This window comes from Trifolium pratense, linkage group LG2 (genome assembly GCF_020283565.1).
Source record: "Trifolium pratense cultivar HEN17-A07 linkage group LG2, ARS_RC_1.1, whole genome shotgun sequence".
NCBI lineage: Eukaryota > Viridiplantae > Streptophyta > Magnoliopsida > Fabales > Fabaceae > Trifolium > Trifolium pratense.
In genome coordinates this window covers 5,219,364-5,239,503 of record NC_060060.1, presented here as the reverse complement: position 1 = coordinate 5,239,503, position 20,140 = coordinate 5,219,364, and the positions used below count along the sequence as shown (strand labels likewise).

General features: G+C 33.0%; 3 protein-coding genes across 5 annotated transcripts; all 3 read left to right on the top strand.

Moving 5' to 3' along the window:
* LOC123906514 (xyloglucan glycosyltransferase 4-like) lies at nucleotides 1-4,128 on the top strand. Its single transcript, XM_045956439.1, has 4 exons — nucleotides 1-983; nucleotides 1,573-1,881; nucleotides 2,288-2,692; nucleotides 3,273-4,128. Exons 1-4 carry the CDS (start codon nucleotides 342-344, stop codon nucleotides 3,906-3,908), a joined length of 1,992 nt encoding a protein of 663 aa, XP_045812395.1. The 5' UTR covers nucleotides 1-341; the 3' UTR covers nucleotides 3,909-4,128.
* An 858-nt stretch (nucleotides 4,129-4,986) lies between these two features.
* On the top strand, nucleotides 4,987-12,871 carry LOC123906513. Of its 3 annotated transcripts, none has more exons than XM_045956438.1 (11): nucleotides 4,987-5,162; nucleotides 5,266-5,371; nucleotides 5,805-5,963; nucleotides 6,629-6,712; nucleotides 6,942-7,025; nucleotides 7,142-7,234; nucleotides 7,720-7,812; nucleotides 7,899-8,042; nucleotides 8,369-8,476; nucleotides 8,656-8,707; nucleotides 12,612-12,871. In XM_045956438.1, the coding sequence occupies exons 2-11, from the start codon at nucleotides 5,273-5,275 to the stop codon at nucleotides 12,644-12,646; spliced, it is 951 nt and encodes a 316-aa protein (XP_045812394.1). In that variant the 5' UTR covers nucleotides 4,987-5,162; nucleotides 5,266-5,272; the 3' UTR covers nucleotides 12,647-12,871. The 3 variants fall into 3 exon arrangements, with proteins under 3 accessions (XP_045812394.1, XP_045812393.1, XP_045812392.1); XM_045956437.1 differs by having other exon boundaries at nucleotides 4,989-5,178; nucleotides 7,139-7,234; nucleotides 12,612-12,870; XM_045956436.1 differs by having other exon boundaries at nucleotides 4,991-5,162; nucleotides 7,139-7,234; nucleotides 12,612-12,869.
* LOC123906512 lies at nucleotides 8,775-12,364 on the top strand. The gene is made up of 3 exons (XM_045956435.1): nucleotides 8,775-10,944; nucleotides 11,041-11,437; nucleotides 11,523-12,364. Exons 1-3 carry the CDS (start codon nucleotides 9,449-9,451, stop codon nucleotides 11,889-11,891), a joined length of 2,262 nt encoding a protein of 753 aa, XP_045812391.1. The 5' UTR covers nucleotides 8,775-9,448; the 3' UTR covers nucleotides 11,892-12,364.
* Nucleotides 12,872-20,140: the final 7,269 nt, after the last annotated feature.

Genomic DNA, 20,140 nt, shown 5'->3' with positions numbered 1-20,140 from the left:
AAAGTAGCTCTCTCTCTCTCTCTCTCTCTCTCTCTCTCTCTCTCTCTCTAACACAAAAACAATCTCTTTCACAAAATTCCATAACAAATTCTCTGCTTCCATTCATATTTCAAAACCAATCACACACATATAAAAAACATACTTCAATATAGCCATAACCCCATTAGTATTTTTGCTTCTAATTCCTTTCATTCATCAATGAAGTTGAGGAAAAATCTCTAATTTTCTTCAATTCTCATTTGTAATCACCAATATTTTCAAACCCTTTTTATCAAAATTCAATCTTTATATTGGTTTTGAAAGAAAAAAAATAGAGAGAGAAAAAAAAAACACAGAAAGTGATGGCACCAAATTCAGTTACAATTGCAACTGACAAAGTTAATGATTTCACTTTGTTACAAGTTCATGATTTGGATTCTCCTATGTTTCAAGAGAAACAAAAAAAATCTACAAGTACAAAACAGTTTACATGGGTGATTCTCCTTAAACTCCACAAACTTCTGACATGTTTGACATGGTTGACAAATGGTCTCAAATCAACTTTTTCATTGGTCAAAAAGAGAATTTCATTGTCTGATATAGGTGATGAAAATCCAAAGAACACAACAAGGTTATATAGATTCATAAAGTTTTTTCTTGCTCTTTCAATTCTTGCTTTGGTTGTTGAAATCATTGCTCATTTTAATAAGTGGAATTTGCATGTGATTCAACCTTGGGAAGTTAAGAATCTTTTGCAATGGTTTTATTTGGGTTGGCTTGGTTTTAGAGAAGATTATGTTGCTCCTTTGGTTTTGTTTGTGTCACAATTTTGTATTGTGTTGTTCTTGATTCAATCTTTGGATCGACTTGTTCTTTGTCTTGGATGTTTTTGGATCAATTTTAAGAAATTGAAGCCTATGATTGATGATGATGCTTATGATGTTGAGGATCCTTCAAGCTTTCCAATGGTTCTTGTTCAGATTCCAATGTGCAATGAGAGAGAGGTAAGAAAAGAAATATTTCTGCAACTTGCTTCTAATCCATGACTTATGATTTTCTTGGATTCAGTATACATGATTTTCCAATTTTTAATTTTTTGGCCTCCGGTTGCCATGGCAAAGGGGTTCTGGTAATCTGTAGTTTGACTTTTACCGGCTGGTAAATAAAGTTTGACCAATAATTATTTCAGGCCTCTAGTTAGGGTTTAAACTCAGGTACTCCCGATCAATTCTAGTTTGGCCAGTAAGTAAAGTCTGGACAAAAATTGTTCTAGCCAAAGTTTGAACTGATCAATTCGATTTCGAACTTCACCGGAGCTTATGTGTATATTGTATTGGATTCATTTATGATTGGAATTTGGTAGACTTATTCATACATGATTTTTCAATTTTACATCTTTATTTTGTCTTGACTCTCTGATTCTCAATGAAAATGGTTTGTGGTAGTAAGTTAAGTCTGACCAGTAATTATTCCAATCAAATTTCGAGTTCAGCATTCATTTGAGCTCATTAGCCATTTGAGCTCAAACACTTTGTTTTGCAATTTTACATCTGATGCTGACACTTTTGTTTTTGTTTTATGTTTTGAACGAAGGTTTATTCACAATCAATTGGTGCTGCTTGTCAACTTGATTGGCCAAAAGACAGAATACTAGTTCAAGTCTTAGATGATTCAGATGATGCTAATTTACAAATGCTTATCAAAGATGAGGTTTCATCTTGGAAAGAGAAAGGTGTCAACATTGTTTATCGACATAGATTGATCAGAACTGGCTATAAAGCAGGAAATCTTAAATCAGCTATGTCATGTGACTATGTCAAAGACTATGAATTTGTGGCAATCTTTGATGCAGATTTTCAGCCAAATCCTGATTACCTCAAATTAACCATTCCTCATTTCAAGGTATGCATTATACTTAAGCCAAATTATGGACAAGGACAAGTTCGAGTAAATCAGCATGTTGGTCCTCGAAATTGTAAATGTCGAGCTATTTATTCCCTTAAGTTTACGAAATAACAAACTAGTCCCTTATATTTAAGAATATCAATCAATTTAGTCAATTTAAGGGACTAAATTGCTATTTCACAAATTTGCAGGACTAAATTGACCGACCTATACTATTTCAAGGACTAAAATGTTTACTTTCTAACACCGAAAACAATGCCTTGAAATCGTTCAGAATTTTCAAAATACATTATAAAAAACTTTCAAAATGTCGGCTCGAATATACATTTTATCAGTGAAAATGGAAAAAGGAAACACGAGAAGTAAATGGCCCTAACGAATTTTATGACTTGTTTGTTTATAGGGAAAACCTGACTTGGGATTAGTACAAGCAAGATGGTCATTTGTGAACAAAGATGAGAATCTATTAACAAGGCTTCAAAACATCAACTTATGTTTTCACTTTGAGGTTGAACAACAAGTGAATGGTTATTTCTTGAATTTCTTCGGATTCAATGGAACAGCCGGTGTTTGGAGGATTAAGGCTTTGGAGGACTCAGGAGGGTGGTTGGAGAGGACAACAGTTGAGGACATGGACATAGCAGTTAGAGCTCATTTGAATGGATGGAAATTTATATATCTTAATGATGTTAAAGTTCTTTGTGAATTACCTGAATCTTATGAAGCTTATAAGAAACAACAACATCGTTGGCATTCTGGTCCTATGCAACTCTTTAGGCTTTGTCTTCCTGCTGTAATAACTGCAAAGGTATTGTTAATTTTCATTTTTCTTTTAACTTCATATTCAGTAACATGGTTTTAGATTGCGATTCGCGGTTGCAGCTGCAATGTAAAGGTTTTGGGAGCTGTTTGCATTGACTTATACTGTTATTTTCATTTATCTTTTGACTTTATATCGAGTGTTATGGTTTTAAATTGCGATGTGTGGTTGCGGCTGCAATGTAAAGGTTTTAGGACTTGTTTCCATTGACTTATTTGAGTTTAAATATTAGCATAAAAACTTGTGAGACTGTTTGTTAAAGCTAATGCAAACAACTTATGAAAACAGCTTATAAGTCAAACTGTCTCGGAGAATTTATGAAAGTAAGCTGAAAACAATTTACGAATATGTTATACATTGTTTCCATAAGTTCTCAAACAGTATCACAAGTTCTTATGCCAATAGATAAGCTGAAATAAGCCAATTCAAATAGAACCTTCTTTTATCTGTTTTTATAGATTTTTTTTATAGAAATAGCTTTTAGTATAAGCATTTATATGATATACGCCCAAGACCATGCATTAAAACGTGTAAAGTTTTCTGAATTTTTATTTTCGATTTTGTGCAGATATCAGTTTGGAAGAAGGCTAACTTGATCTTTTTGTTCTTCTTATTGCGGAAACTTATACTTCCCTTCTATTCATTCACCTTATTCTGCATCATACTACCCTTAACAATGTTCATACCCGAATCAGAACTACCTCTTTGGGTAATCTGTTATGTCCCTATCATCATGTCATTCTTAAACATCCTTCCATCACCAAAATCGGTCCCTTTTCTCGTCCCTTATCTTCTTTTCGAGAACACAATGTCGGTAACAAAGTTCAACGCAATGGTTTCGGGACTATTTCAACTCGGAAGTGCTTATGAATGGGTTGTGACAAAGAAAACAGGTAGATCATCTGAGTCAGATTTGTTAGCACTAGCCGAAAGAGAATCAAAGTCTTCAAATGAAGACAAGATTAGTAGAAGACATTCAGAATCCGGTTTGGAGTTATTAGGCAAAATTCAAAAATCAGAAGCTGTTTCAAAGAAGAAGAAAAACAAACTCTATAGAAAAGAGTTAGCACTTGCTTTTCTTTTGCTTACGGCTTCTGCTAGAAGTCTTTTATCAGCACATGGTGTTCATTTTTATTTTTTGCTTTTTCAAGGTTTGTCATTTCTTGTAATGGGTTTGGACTTGATTGGTGAACAAGTTAGCTGAAAAAACAAAACATTGAAAATGTTTTGTTTTTTATACCAATAATCGGTGATTCTAATTCTAAGTTCATATATCAGTTGAAATGATATAGAGTAAATTTGATTGATTGTATAATCATAAAATAGTAAGGATTCATAGGGACAAGAATGTAATTTTTTGTTCTATATACATTTTTTTGTAGACTTCAAATTTGTTGGAGTTATATATCATTTGTTTGGTTTTCTTTCTTTCTTCTTCTCTTTTTTTTTTACTGGTTTTTCAGTTAAGAATGTAAAGCTTTAGGATCAAGAAAATGTTGATTGAACATAAGTCTGTATTTACTTACTACTGTCTTTTAGAAAAGCTTGTGAAATGAGCAACAGTCCTTTAGAATTGCTTCTGTTTTGTGATAATATAATATATAATATGGCAACACCGATAAGGTGTTAGACTTTCGCAACACGGTGAATTAAAGTTTGAATCTAGGCCGAAAGAAGTGTCAACATTTAATGTCTGACAGTATCTTGAATATGATTATCTCTAAGTGGAGGTAACATGTAGAAAACTGAACAAAAGTATCATGTCCATCAAGATCAACAATGCTATAGCTCAATTAAATTTGTGATCATATTGAATTTATTGGTTTGATTTGTAAATGAATGACCTTGAGCATTTTTATAATTAAAATCGGTAACATATTAGGAGTATCTTGTTTGAAGCAAATGACTTATATATTTAAAGTCAATAAATGACCATAGCAAATTCATTTATATATTTAAAGTCAATAAATTCTTAATTGACTAGTATATTATAAAAGAAAATGAAAGCTTGAGATTTTAGAGTGTGCTCTTCACTGAATCTTATGTTTGAATTGTCATGTGCCACTTTTTATGTTGTGTTGATATATATGAAGCAAAACTATGACTTTAAATGAGACCTTACCGGTTAACGGTGAAATTGGTATATCTTAGATTAATCGGATGTCGAGTTTTTTTTTTTTTTTTTTAAAAAAAGTAAAAAACTTAATTGATGTGGGCTTGCAACCATGAAAGAGCTCAGTAGAAATCCACGTGGCCTTTGTTCCATCTTCTTTTTTTCTTCGACAAAAAATGTTCCAAAAACACGACAACTATAGTGACACTCAGTCTTGTCCCTTCTTCTTCTTCTTCTTCTTCCCCTCCCTCAACACATCAAATCAAATACATAAAGTTCAAAACTTTTCTATTTTCCAAATTCAAATTGATTCTCCTTCACTGAAAAAGTGATTCTTGGAACTGGGTTTGTCCTCTACTGTGTAAACATACAATGTTGAACTTTCTTCAGTGAATTTTGTTGTCACTCTCTCAACTAAGATCACACCCTTGTGTTTGTTTTCTTGCAGTTTTGCAATGGCTGAGGAGAAAGATGCTTTCTATGTTGTAAAGAAAGGAAATGTTATTGGCATCTACAAGTCTTTCACTGATATTCAACCTTTACTTTCATCTTCTGTATGTATACATCTTTTTCCAACTTTTTATATTCTTCATTTATGTAAAGTTTTTGTCTTTGAACTTTTTCTGCATTTGGGTATGTATGCTTTGTGACGTTGAACCACTAAATAGACTATTTGGATTGACTTATTTGAACTTATCTATTGACATAAGCAGTTGTTAGACTATTTAGAAGAGCATATGAAAATAGCTTATGACATGTCAATAAGTAGTTTTGAGCTTATTTTCATAAGCTCTGCAAGACAGCTTACAGGAAGAAAAAAAATTGACTTGATTTTATCTTTTGTTATAGAAATAGCTTATATATATGCACTTATATAATAAGCTCTTATTCTATCAGCGTTTAATTAAAATGTCATCCAAACAGACCTAAATGAAGCTCCTTTAACTAAATTTACATTGAACTTATGTGGTCCCATTTTCCAAGCAGGTTTATGGCGACTCTATAAGTGTTTATAAAGGGTTCTCTTTACCTCAAGAAACTGAGGAGTATCTTATCTCACATGGGCTTAAAGGAGCCACCTACTCTATCAGTGCTGCGCATGTAAATGCCGGTAGTTTTGGAAGACTTGTTGCTTGTCCATATCAGGTTTGAGACATTCTTTGTTCTTATTATTTTGTTGTTCGCTTAAACTTGTTTTAAGTTTTCCTCTTATATGGGATAAAGGCCTATGAAGCCCTGCACGTCGACATTGATAATAATATTAAGAAAATAGGACAATTGAACGTAACCAAATATATCGGTGTTAGACATCAGCACATGTGTAACAACTAAGATGTCTTCAATCTGAAGTGTTAGTGCTACATAGGTATAAGCCCTTGTTTTGTGTGTCCTAAGGATTGATATTGTTAACTTGAACTTTATGTTGCAACTTTTGGGTTTTCCTCAATGTTGTCAATTGCGGATCACAGACGAAAATAGCAGCTTGTTCAAATTCTGTTATGCTATAGAGCTATAGCCTATAGTGCTGTTATACCTGCAATTTGAAATACTTTGTACTAATCGTGTATCGCATAACAATAGCGGTTTGTCCAAATTCCGCTATACCATTGCGCTTTGTAACTGCTATAGGACTATAGCTGCTATTTGACAACATTGGTTTTCCTCTCTTATTATGGTGGATTGTAATGCATAGTGGTTCATCTATAATTAACATTCTATCTGATAGCTTCTTAAGCTTATGCCATTAGTGTCTCTGGTAAGTTTGCAATTGGAAACAAATTGACTTCACGAAGAGATTAATGTTCTTTCAGGAACCATATCCTTCTGGAGCAGGATCTGTTATGGAGAATTCCTCATCGAAGAGCTCACAAGGTGCATTGCAAGTTGATGCTAGTGTGAGTTATCAGAAAATATTCCTTTTATATTATACAGAATAAATAAAAACTCTTTTATGTGTCCCAACATTTCTATATTGTTAACTTGAACTTTACTGTATAGTGGTTCATCTAAAATTAACTTTATCTGTGATAACTTCTTGAATTGCTTACTATTTTGTATCTCTGGAGGCTTATGTTTGCGTTTGGAGAAAAGTTTAACTTCAAGAAGAGATTAATTTTCTTTCAGGATCCATATTCCTATGGAGGGAGAACTAATATGGTGAATTCCTCATTGAAGAGCTTGCAAGGTTCCCCACAACTTGATGCTAGTGTGAGTTATTTATCGGCTTTGGAGTATCCTCAACCACAAATTTGCACCTTACTATCACCAAAATAATGTTCATTGTTGATCGCTTCGTCTATCTTCCTTCATTTCTTGTACAGAAGGGAGCTGGATCATCTTCGTTTTCGACAAGTTTGCAAAGGAATCATACAATAAATAGATTACAACTACAAGCAGAGTTTCCTTCTAATACTTGTGTAAGCTTGTCTGTGTTTTGCTTTGTTAATATCATTAAATTGCTTGATTTTCTTACTATGTATGCACTTATCCACAAGTGGTTCCCTATTTGGATAAACAACTTAATTAAACGTTTATAGCACAAACACTTATCATATAAGTGCTTTAGAATAAGCTATTTATATAATAAAATATTAAATAAAGTCAAACTGTTTTTGTATAAGCTATAAGCTTTTTTCACAAGCTATCATGGAAAGCTTATGGACATGTCCTAAACTGTTTCCATAAGCTCTCCCTGAAAGTCTCATAAATGCTTATGTTAGTAGATAAAATCAAATAAGTCAATTCAAACAGATCTTGAATATAAAAGTTCCGGTAATCATTAAAGTTTTGGCGGCATATTTTACTTTATTCTTGATCTTCCCTAGATAGATGTTTTACATCATAAATAACTCTACTTTATCAATAAAATATATATTTACAAACAACAAAATCTTTCTTGTAGCTTTCTTGTACACTCGAGTTTGATGGTGCATGCAAAGGAAATCCTGGACCAGCCGGTGCTGGAGCTATACTGCGTGCTGAAGATGGGAGTAAGGTGTATATTTTATACAAGTATTTAATAATTTTGGTTATATATGTTCTTTGTGAAAAGTAGCTAACTCCTATTATGTTTCTTTGTAGGTTTATCGATTGCGTGAAGGAGTTGGTACTGCTACAAATAACGTTGCTGAATATCGAGCATTGATTTTAGGATTGAAACAAGCTCTCAAAAAAGGATATAAGCACATACGTGTTCAAGGAGACTCACTGCTTGTTTGCAATCAGGTTTGTTATCTCTAAAGATACAAAGTATACCCCAATGTTGGTAAATAGTTGCGCTATAGGGTAGTGAAATTTGAACAAATCATTATTGTTCTGTAGTACACTATTTAGTGGAAAACATTGTCAAATGGCGCGATAACATTGTTGCGCAGCGGAATTTGAACAAACTACAAATTTCCGCTATCCACGATTGACAACATTGGTATTCATTATTCCTAGTACTTTCGGAATTTCGTCCTCTACCTCTATTGGTCTATATTTCACTAAACTTCTCAATATTTTTATAATTTTTCTAATCATTTTATCATTTGTGTTGTCTTTGGTAACAGATTCAGGGTTTATGGAAAGTAAAACACCAGAATATGGGTTACTTATGCAATGAGGCCAAGGAGCTGAAGGATAAGTTTCTGTCATTCAAGATAAACCATGTTCTTAGGGTACCTACTTAGTCACAATATATGTTTACAAAACATAGAAATGTTGGATAAATTATATGAATAATTTCATGCAAACTATTTTTACTTTTTTGTTTTTGGATTATAGCTTCCTTATTCTTTTTCCTTTTGTCTTACTATTTGGAATCTGTTAATAAATAACATTTTTCTTAACGTTCAAGGAATATAACGCTGAAGCTGATATTCAAGCGAACCGCGCCTTAAATCTTCAAGGTTAGACCTCAATACTTTTCTAAGTTCGCTATACATTTCAATTCAATTTAGCAATGAGTTGCAGCCATAACCAATGTAGTCAGGTTCGCGCACCGGGTCGTAGGATCGTACGATCCTACGTGCTCATGAAGGCTAAACGAGCTAAGAACCCATGGAGGTTCGTTTTTGGGGCTTTTTGAAGTCAGGTTCGCGCATTTTGCTGGTGGTGCGTAAAGCAATGGCAGGTTCGTAAAAAAAAACAAGTTGGGTTTAAAACTGATTGGGCCTTGCAGTCAAACCGGGTCGGGTCAAGACATAAAAATACAAAACACGCTTATTTTTCTCAGAAACCCTAAGAAAAATTACGCGATTCTTCTCTGAAGAAAGAAACAAACGCAGCCATGCTTCTTCTCACTTCTTCAATGGCGATTCAGCCATGCTTCTTCATACATCTCCTTCCTTTCCTTCACTTTAGTTTCATCTGTTTCAAACCTAACATCTCCTTCCTTTCCTTCACTTTTGTTTCATCTCATCTCTCTGTTTCAAACCAACCCTAACCTAGCCTTGTTTCTTTTCATCCCATCTCTCTGTTTTCACTCATCCCATCTCTCTCTCTGTTTTCATCTCATCCCATCTCTCTGTTTTCATTATCTAATTTTTTTCTTTGTTCTGTCTGTTTTCATCTCTGTTACTACTATTTTGTATTCATCTGTTTTCATCTCTGTTACTACTTACTACTATTTTGTCCTTCATCTCTCGTTAATGGCTTCAACCTCAAATGTTGGAGCTTCTTCTGCTGCCACTGTTAATGAAGCTCCACCTTCTGCTTCTGCTGCCCGTGTTAGGGTTCCTCCTAAAAATTCAGCTGGAAACAAGACTGATCCAGCATGGGAATATGCTACATCGATTGATATAAAAACAAGAAAGGTGAAGTGTAAACTTTGTGACTGGCAATTCACAGGAAGTGCTTTCAGAATTAAGCATCATTTGGCTGGCACTAATAGTAATGTTAGGCCTTGTCCAAACTGTCCTCCGGAAATAAGGAAAAAGTTTTTGGTTATTACTGATGGCTTACAAGAGAAGTTGCTAAAAAAGATACATGTTGACATTAACATTGAAGGCGATGCTGATGTTGAGGTTGGTGATGGTGATGCTGCTGGTGCAAAGGGAAAAAGAAAGAGTCAAGGGGAGCTAGCAAGAAAGGATATGTACAAAAGAGGGCTGACACAAGCTAAACAAAGCACAATCAACGGTGCCTATAAGAAAGAAACCAGAGAAGATGCTTGTAAGGATATTGCTCTTTTCTTTTACAATAATGCTATTCCTTTTAATGTTGCTAGGTCTGATGAGTACCTTAAGATGTTTGACAATGTTACAAAACATGGTATAGGGTTTAAACCACCTTCTTATCATGAAATTCGAGTTAAATATTTAGACCATTATTATGGAGAGATTAGTAAGGTAGTTGCTGGATATAGGGCAGATTGGGAGAAATATGGTTGCACAATAATGACGGATGGTTGGACAGATAGGAAGAGAAGAACTATATTGAATTTCTTGGTACATAGTCCAAAGGGAACTGTATTTCTAAAGTCCATCGATGCATCCGATCTAACCAAGACTGCAGACAAAGTTTTCAAGATGATTGATGATGTTGTTGAAGAGGTTGGAGAGGAAAATGTTGTCCAAGTTGTTACGGACAATGCGGCGAATTACAAAGCAGCCGGGGAATTGTTAATGCAAAAAAGAAGTAACTTGTATTGGACACCATGTGCCGCGCATTGCATCGATTTGATGTTAGAAGATTTTGAGAAGAAGATCCCTCTCCACAAAGAAACAATTCCTAAGGGAAAGAAGATCACCACCTACATTTATGGTAGAACAAGTCTTATTTGTATGTTGCATAGGTTCACTAAAAATGTTGATTTGATTCGACCTTCATTGACCCGTTTTGCGACATCTTACTTGACATTGGGTTGTTTGAATGATCATCGAGATGAGTTGATATCTATGTTCAAATCAAATGAGTGGAAGACTAGCAAACTTGCTAAGAGTAAAGATGGGATTATTGTGCAAAAGATTGTTTTGAACAAAATGTTTTGGAAGAATGTTTTGACTTGTCTAAGAGGTGCTTTTCCACTTATTAAAGTGTTGCGCATGGTGGACTCGGAAGAGAAGGCAGCCATGGGGTATCTTTATGAAGAAATGGATCTTGCAAAAGAGAATATCAAATCAAGCTTTAATGGAGTTGCTAGAAGGTAACTAATTCAATTCTTTTCACTTTGTTCTTTTGTATTATAATAATTAGATTTACCGTATGAAAACCAATTCAATTTTTTTTTTGTCTTTGTTAGCTACACTCCTCTTTGGAATATAATTGATCAAAGGTGGGATAAGCAACTCCATAGGCCACTACATGCTGCAGGCCTTTATTTGAACCCCAAGATACGTTATGCTCCGGGATTCGTTGATGATGATGAAGTTACGGATGGCATGTATGATTGTTTGCTTAGATTGGTGGATGATCCGGAAAAAAGAGCCAAAGTTGATTACCAACTTGAGGATTTCAAAGCGAGGAAATCAAACTTTGCTAATGAATTTGCTACATTTGCACTTGGAAATAAAACACTAACACAATGGTGGGAATCTTATGGAAATAAACATAAAGAATTGCAATGGTTCGCTTTGCGAGTATTTAGTTTGACATGTAGCTCATCGGGGTGTGAACGGAATTGGAGTGCTTTTGAAAGGGTACGTTTTCAAACTTTTTGAACAAATTGTATTACAAACAAGTATCTATTATTTTTTAATTTATTTATAACTTATAATCATTTAGGTTCACACTAAGAAGAGGAATCGCTTGAAGCAAATCACAATGAATAAGGTAGTTTTTGTGATGGTTAACTCAAAATTGGGAAAGACTAAGATTAAGAGAAAAAGTGCTAACTATGAGATTGAAGAAATTAATTCCGAAGATGAAGGGGAAGAATGGATTGAGAATGTGGAGGATGAGGAAGATGAAGGAGATGACACTTCACTTGATGTTGGACAAGATGCTAGTATCGGTGATGTTCTTGGTGATGATTTGGAACTTCCTCCCATTGATGAAGAAGATGATGATGATGTCGTTGAAGAGAATGAGGATGAAGATGGTGATCTTGATGACTATCAAGATGTTGGATTGGAAGATATTTTAAATGTCTAGATTATGTCTTTTGTGAATGATACTATAATAGGTCCTTTTTTTTGAATTATGCATAGGCCTTAAGTTGTGATTTTTTGAATGATGCATAGGCCTTTAGTTGTGGTTGTGAATGATAGGTCTTTTTTTGTGAATGATGCATAGGCCTTTAGTTGTGAATGATAGGTCTTCCTTTTGTGAATGATGCATAGGCCTTTAATTGTGAATGATGCATAGGCCGTTAGTTACTTATTTTATTAACTTAGTACTTGGTTGGTTATGAAGTTATGAACAATTGGAATGATATATATGAAATATTAATTAAGTTTATTGTGTTCATGTATTATTATTATTATTATTTTGTGGTTATGTGTATATGTATATATGTGAAGTTACCATTTTACCCTTAAGTAGGTTCTTACGAATCGAGCTACGATCCCGACCTTACGACCCTCCACCAGCCTCCCGATCCTACGTAGGATCCCGAACCTGACTACATTGGCCATAACTACTTTGAAACCAACACTGTTGTTGAAATTTATCGTCAAATTGTCATGTCAAAATATCATTTGTGTTTGAACATATTCATTGCATTCAAAATCATTACTTAGAATGCAACCATGCACGGATGCACCTGTTCATATAACAGGTGCATGGTTGCATTCTAAGTACTGATTTTGAATGCAGTTGTAAGGAGAATTGTCGAAAAATATATAAACTTTAAGGAATTTTGAACTTTTGCAGCTGGTCAAGTTGAAGAAGATTGTGAGCCAAATTAATGATCTACTAGCAGCATAAATGGCTAGCTTATGCATTTTGGCTGTAACAAAGGTCCCAACTCCCAATTAAATTTCTTATGTGACATTTCTTGTATAGTTTGTGCCCTATTTAAATGCTGTTAGCTTAGGGAATATTTGGATGGCATTGCTTAGCTAATGTAAGACTTTATAAGGATTTAATTACATGTTGAAGGTTTAAAATTTTACATTTTAGTGGTATTTGACATTTCGTTTACAATTTAAAATAATAATAATGTTCCGTAAGTACGGTTTAGATGGTAAAAGATTATATGAACGTTTGATATGTTGGAAGTTGGAACAAATATTTGAATTCATATCTCTCCGATTATGGCCACTTACAACATCTATAAGAGATGAGTGCTTTTATAGATACACTCCTATCATTTTCGAGTCCTATAATCATTGAAGGTAAAAATGGAAACACGTAGGGTAGGGTACGTGAGAAGAAGGTACGACGACAAAAGAAAATCTTTCATTCAAGAGACAATGTTTTGGGCTTAATGAAGTTATTGGGCCTAAATGGATCGTCCCACATACAGTTGAAAGATAATTTCTGTTCCGACCCCGCCATTCTTTTATACCCCTAAATTTCGGTTAATAAAATCCAAAATTTTCTGAACATTATTTACATGTAATCTTCTTCCTTTACTTCTATGTCCAACACAAGGCTATTAATGATGCACATTATCTGTTTGATGAAATGCCATTGAGATCGAACTACTTGGATTCTTAAACATGGGTTGGAAGAGAAATTTTCCGGTTGAAATTGAAGAGAAGATTGTGGATTAAAATCTGTTATTACTATTTAAAATCCTGTTTTAACAATCAAATCAGATTTTGTAATTATAAACAGCCAATCAGATATGATATTTTTTTATAATTATCATACAATCCATATATAGTTTCTTACAAAAAAAAATATACATCCATATATAGTAGATGACTCAATTGAAAGATGCACAAATTAACATTAGAGAGCAGGAGTAAAAAGAAGGTGAAAACCAGAGAAAGATCACGATGCAAGGAAATCAGGTAAGTGACTGAGTCCTTTTTTTTTTTTGTAAAAAATGTATGTTTTTCAGTTGAATGAATCAATGGTGATAATGTGTTTATTTGTTACATTTTTTCTTTACTAACCACAAATTATTTATAATTGTAACTTATAGTGTAAAACCGATTGAAATATTGCACCTGCCACGTTAGAATCTCACATAAAGGAGTGATTCATAGTACAGACTACAGAGTGACATAAGATTTAGTGATTCATAGTGTAGCTATAATTACTTGCTACTATAGTCACTACACTTACCGCAGTTAATTTTTATTTTTATTACTGTCAAAATAATCACTAGTTATTTTTTTTAGTAGTTTAGTGGATAATTTTTACTCCTATTACTAACACATTACTCCTATAAATATAGAGAAGTGGATAATTTGAAGTTTAAATTTTAATCACTCCGATGATAACTTTTGATAACTATCAACTAAATTACTTTTAAGGAACAATACTCACTAAATTATTTTAGTCCATTCAATTATAGTGATTTTTAGTTTTAATTGTTGTAAAATTTTGGTTTAAATATTATTTTTTAAATTTCATTTTGGTTAATTTATATATATATATATATATATATATATATATATATATATATATATATATATTCTATTTTGGTTTAAATTTAGTCTATATGATTATTGAACCACAATGACATGTTTTTATTAAGTTATTTATGATGAACAACCGCACAAAAAAGGAACAACAAAATGCCGCATTCAGACGAAGAATCCTAGTAGTCCAGAGTTCGGCGGCGAGGTAGTAAAGTCTGGCCAAAAAATTGTTTCACCCAGGAATTGAACCCGGGTTGTCCCGAAATTTGTCATTTCTGATGAAGCTCATTAACCACTTGAACTCAATGACTTGGTTAACTAAAGCCATCTTTTACCCTCTTAATATAAATATGAAAAGACCATCATTAACATTTTGCAATTATGTATAGTTATACTTACAAAGATGTGACGCCCAAGTGATTTAAGTACAGCCACCGTGGGGATGCATGTGTAGTTAGTATTTCTAAACCATCTGATTCTATTAGGTGGTCACAATAGAATGTAGTCTAATGCACTTAATACCTCAAAATCACCGGGTTAAAATTGGACGGTACAAATCACAAGACAAATTTAACTATTTATATATAAAATTTGAGGTTAAAATTTAAATAAACATATTCAAATTCGATCTTAATCGAATAGTTTTAATCTTTCAAAAATTGCACGATCGTACCGAATTTTGACTATATGAAAAGATAATCCCTATTTTCTTATCAAATATTTACAATATAAAAATTATTAAAAAAAAATTTGGATAAAGATGTAATAATTAATAATTTATAGATCGATATATTATATGATATTAGAACACACTTACTTGATAATCATAATCACAAACCATCGTTACCAGAAGCGCACCAATATCGAAAACATCGATATACTAGACAAGGTCTTCCTCTGCCTATCACTTGCTCCGGTCTTTGAGGTCTTTGATGGGTAAAACCACAAATGAGCTTATTGTGTTTGTACGTGACGGCAAAGGGGACCTAGCCAATCTTATATAAGATCACAACCCTAGTACCACCCATCATGGACTCTAGAGTTGGGCCTACACTTTGTTTCTACACAAATCAGAATTAGTGTTCAAGCCCATTATTATTGATCACAATTATCGGGCTTAAGCATCATCAAATGGATCACAACAACATCAACCCGTTTTTATTAAAACCAAAAGCCACAATTGATTGCAGCCCACAAAATATTAGAAAATATTCTAACATTCTCCCACTTGGGCAAAATCAATTGTGTATATTTAATTTAAAGAAAACACTTTGAAAATGACTCTCGGGTTGATAACATATTTATTAACGTGGCCACAATGATCCCAAGATGCAACATCTAATTAAGACTCCGTCCAACAAAAGTTAAATGATATCGAATCATAGCGGTAATTATATCATTATCGATACAACACCTTCCATGGTTACAAATACCACCAAACTCCGTCGACTAGTCATCTGTGTAGAGTGTAGCGAGAAAATGATATGTCTGTGATCTCAACCATGCTATCATTTTCTTCGTCAGTCCTCAATTTCTCTCAAATGCATTAAAGCCAGAGAAATTCAATGGTCCATAAGATACCACAAGTCCAAGCTCCCAAATGATGTTGACTACTGCAGTATAATGATCTAATCAACATCGAGCTCCAATATTTTAGACATAATTTCTCTCAATTGCATCAAAGCCAGAGAAATTACATGGTCCTTAAGATACCATAATGCCTCAGCTCCAAAATAGTGTTGATCACCGGCTAAGTGATCCCGACAACACTGAGCTTAAATTTTATTTATGTTTACACATAATGCCTCAGCTCCAAAATAGTGTTGATCACCGGCATAGTGATCCCAACAACACTAAGCTATAATTAACTTATATAATATATCAGCTTATATAATTTATGCCAGAAGCACATCATTGAAAATAAACAATTGTTTATCATCCATATCTCAAGGACAAATAAACTGCAGCTCATATTCAAATAAGTTAACACAAAAAGTCATGTCCCTGTTTTATCATGAAAATAAGCAATTTATGTGATCCAAAACCAAAACCATAATATCGTAAGCAATTTATCAGGAGAATAAATTCATGTAAAATTAAGGCTTTGACATGGGATTGATAAATCAATCTTCTAATACCACCAGATCCATAAACGTGATTGATTAGAAAAACAAATATATGGCATATATGAATTATGTTTATACGAGATTCATGTATCTCAATTTAACGATGCCTCGAATATATATCTCCATAAAACCATGATAGATGGTTATTTTAAAATGAATAAAAATTACCAAAATCTTCCAGCTGAAGAAAGGTAAAAGAACGTGTGAATGAATCTGCAACCATACTTTGTAAAATAGCACACTCAAACTCACACAAGCTTAGTTTAAATCAACAACCTGTTGATCTCTGCAACATATTAGCAAATCAAACTAAACCAAAATTGAGACTCAAAAAAAAATTATATAAAACTGGAATTCATTCATATAGAACTATATATATAAGGCAAAAGTAATGCATCACCAGTAGCACAAGTTTTACTAATACATGATAGCAATCAAAACAAACCAGCAGTGACAGATTCACAACGAACAACTTCATTTATTTATTAAAATTTTGATCCAATATGAATGAAGACTCAGTCGATCTCAAATCACTTAAAACCAAATAAAAATAATTTAACATTACAAAGGAGTTAACATAAAATTTAAACTCCCACTAGTCAAGCATATCAAAGTAATCTTAATTATCCGTCACTTAATCAAATGTTCTTTTCAAACTCCCACTAATCAAGCATATTAAAAGAACTCACAATGTCCGTGTTTGCAATGTTACTCTTGAAAACAACGGACACTAAGTTTCTTGATTAAGGGATCAACTAATATAAATTTTTTTAACAAGATCAATGTGACAATCAATTAGTCAATTCTCTCCCACTTACCCAAATGATCCATTTATTCAGGTGTGCTCCACATTAATCATAGGCTTATTCTCCAAATCTTGCTTCCATTTCTTATAATTTTATAATGTTCAAAATTTTTTATGGAAGCATAACAATTATATGTGGAGAAATTCATACTTGAATTAAAACCAGAATGCATTAGTATTATCATAAGAGGCCAATATAATAGTGCAATCACCTTTGGGCAGAATGCACAAACTAAGATCAATGTCTCAGTAAAAACCTCATGAGTCAATTATCTCAAGGACAAGATATAGCTCAAAATCAAGAAGCTATCACAACGAGGCCAATATAATAGTACAATCACCTTTGGGCAGAATGTACAAACTAAGATTAAATCCTCAGTCAAAACCTCAGATGAGTTAATCAATGAGTATACATTGAACTTTGAGATTTGTCACCTTTAGGCAGGCAAATTCCTCCGATCAATACATCCTCCAATAACTTCATCTTAAATTAATTTTTAATTATAACATATAATCATCACCTTTAGGCAGAAAATCACATGTCACAATTAAAAACATTCCTCAAGCTACAAAGAAAATTTCATCAAATCAATAATATAAGCGGTCCCAATTTTATGGTAACCGCCTATCAATGCATGAAATATCTTGCATAGGAATCAATAATTAAAGACATTCCTCAAACTACAAAGAAAATTTCATCAAATCAATAATATAAACGGTCTCATTTTGATGGTGACGGCCTATATCAATGCATGAAATCTCTTGCATAGGAATCATTATCTCCTGTCTCTTGTCAAAATACAACTCAGTAAAAATATGCATCATTTAAATGCATCTAAACTGGTCACTCATTGTTTTAATTTGCATTCTGAACATGTCGTTTATTCATTCGTAGTGGTATTAGAAAAACACAAAAAATATTAATATATTATGTGCTATTATTTGGGGAGAGAGTTCATTACTGTTAAACAGTCAACTCATAAGAGATCATCACTGTGAAACAGTCAACTCAATATAATAAATAAATAATTTACGCAGCGGAAAAATAAGAGACTTCAATTTTAAATCAATTGAGGATATAAACCAAATAGTCCCGAACTTTTATAAATAACATAGGACCATATTTCATCAATTCAAGTCTCTATAAACATTTAGAAAATTGACATGTAAAACTCTCTCACTTGATTGAGAATTATAGTTGAATTATAAATCCAAGATTTTTAAAAATATTTAATCAAATATTCAACTATTTTCTCTATCACACAATGAACATGTCAAGTAATATATCTCTCGAGGATAAATAATTGCATCACTAACCTCGAATATTGCGACATTTTCATCCTTACAAATAGAATCAATGAGCTTTTATGACTTTACGATTATCATAAGATCTATGACGGTGTCATCTCTATTCCAATATCAAATAATAGGTGAAGTACACAACCCGATCATGTCTACTCTTTCACCGAGAAAACAGAGAACCAATTTGAAAATGTCCCATGACGGTTTTGAATCGACAATCATGTTTACCGAAATAGCCGATATCGGAATCACCGAAATAGCCCAACTAAAGACATATAATTATATGAGGAAGACCTTGTCTAGTATATCGATGTTTTCGATATTGGTGCGCTTCTGGTAACGATGGTTTGTGATTATGATTATCAAGTAAGTGTGTTCTAATATCATATAATATATCGATCTATAAATTATTAATTATTACATGTGGTATCAGAGCTTGTTATTATATGATTTAGAACCCTATTTTCAATAGCTTTTGGCAATTGGTTTATTACATCAATATATGTTTTCGGTTTATTATTATCTTTGCCGACTACGTTGATTGGGTCTTCTGATCGTATGCTTCAATTCTTTGCCAATAGCTTTTCGGTTCATATATGAATTATTATTTGATGTTATTCGGAACCGGAATTGGTTGAATTTGGTCTTTGCCAACCTATTTATTTTTTATTTTTTTGTGCTTCGGTGTCAAATATAATTTGGAGATGAATTGATATAATGGTTTTCGATTCTGAAAACAAATTGAATAGGCAGCAGACTAAAGTTCAGGTTTTGGCATATTATTGTATCAATAAGTAGTGCATCAAAATTCTTTATTGCTTTCTGTTACTTTTTCATGGCTATTCCTTGGTTTGATCGATAAATATTTTGTGGACATGGGTCTACGTTTTTGAGTAAGAGAGTATTTGGTCAATACGCATTGTTGGCTGATTGATCAAAATATTGAATTGTACAGCGCATATATCCAATCATCCATCTGGTGTTTCGCCAACACTTATTTAGCCTATTCTCATGATATCTAACAATGAATTCAGGCACTATAAATTACTGCACTTTGGCCTTTGGTTATTTGATTAAATTTGTTTATTCAGATTTGTATTTATTTGCATCAGGATTATAATAAGGAAATATATTGTTTTCTTTGATTAATATTCATATATCAAAGGCAACTGCAGTTTGGTTTCATATTTAAGAGTTTGATTGATTTTCTTTTGTTCTATTAACCGATTGGTGCTTTGATACCACATGTAATAATTAATAATTTATAGATCGATATATTATATGATATTAGAACACACTTACTTGATAATCATAATCACAAACCATCGTTACCAGAAGCGCACCAATATCGAAAACATCGATATACTAGACAAGGTCTTCCTCTGCCTATCACTTGCTCCGGTCTTTGAGGTCTTTGATGGGTAAAACCACAAATGAGCTTATTGTGTTTGTACGTGACGGCAAAGGGGACCTAGCCAATCTTATATAAGATCACAACCCTAGTACCACCCATCATGGACTCTAGAGTTGGGCCTACACTTTGTTTCTACACAAATCAGAATTAGTGTTCAAGCCCATTATTATTGATCACAATTATCGGGCTTAAGCATCATCAAATGGATCACAACAACA

What these genes read in the sequence shown, in the direction of transcription:
- LOC123906513 (XM_045956437.1), top strand. Translation starts at nt 5,273, where the DNA reads ATGGCTGAGGAGAAAGATGCTTTCTATGTTGTAAAGAAAGGAAATGTT. An exon ending in AACCTTTACTTTCATCTTCT is followed by an intron (nt 5,372 to 5,804) that starts GTATGTATACAT and finishes TTTTCCAAGCAG; the next exon opens with GTTTATGGCGACTCTATAAG. An exon ending in TTGTTGCTTGTCCATATCAG is followed by an intron (nt 5,964 to 6,628) that starts GTTTGAGACATT and finishes ATGTTCTTTCAG; the next exon opens with GAACCATATCCTTCTGGAGC.
- LOC123906514 (XM_045956439.1), top strand. Translation starts at nt 342, where the DNA reads ATGGCACCAAATTCAGTTACAATTGCAACTGACAAAGTTAATGATTTC. An exon ending in TAACCATTCCTCATTTCAAG is followed by an intron (nt 1,882 to 2,287) that starts GTATGCATTATA and finishes GTTTGTTTATAG; the next exon opens with GGAAAACCTGACTTGGGATT. An exon ending in CTGCTGTAATAACTGCAAAG is followed by an intron (nt 2,693 to 3,272) that starts GTATTGTTAATT and finishes GATTTTGTGCAG; the next exon opens with ATATCAGTTTGGAAGAAGGC.
- LOC123906512 (XM_045956435.1), top strand. Translation starts at nt 9,449, where the DNA reads ATGGCTTCAACCTCAAATGTTGGAGCTTCTTCTGCTGCCACTGTTAAT. An exon ending in TTTAATGGAGTTGCTAGAAG is followed by an intron (nt 10,945 to 11,040) that starts GTAACTAATTCA and finishes TGTCTTTGTTAG; the next exon opens with CTACACTCCTCTTTGGAATA. An exon ending in ATTGGAGTGCTTTTGAAAGG is followed by an intron (nt 11,438 to 11,522) that starts GTACGTTTTCAA and finishes ATAATCATTTAG; the next exon opens with GTTCACACTAAGAAGAGGAA.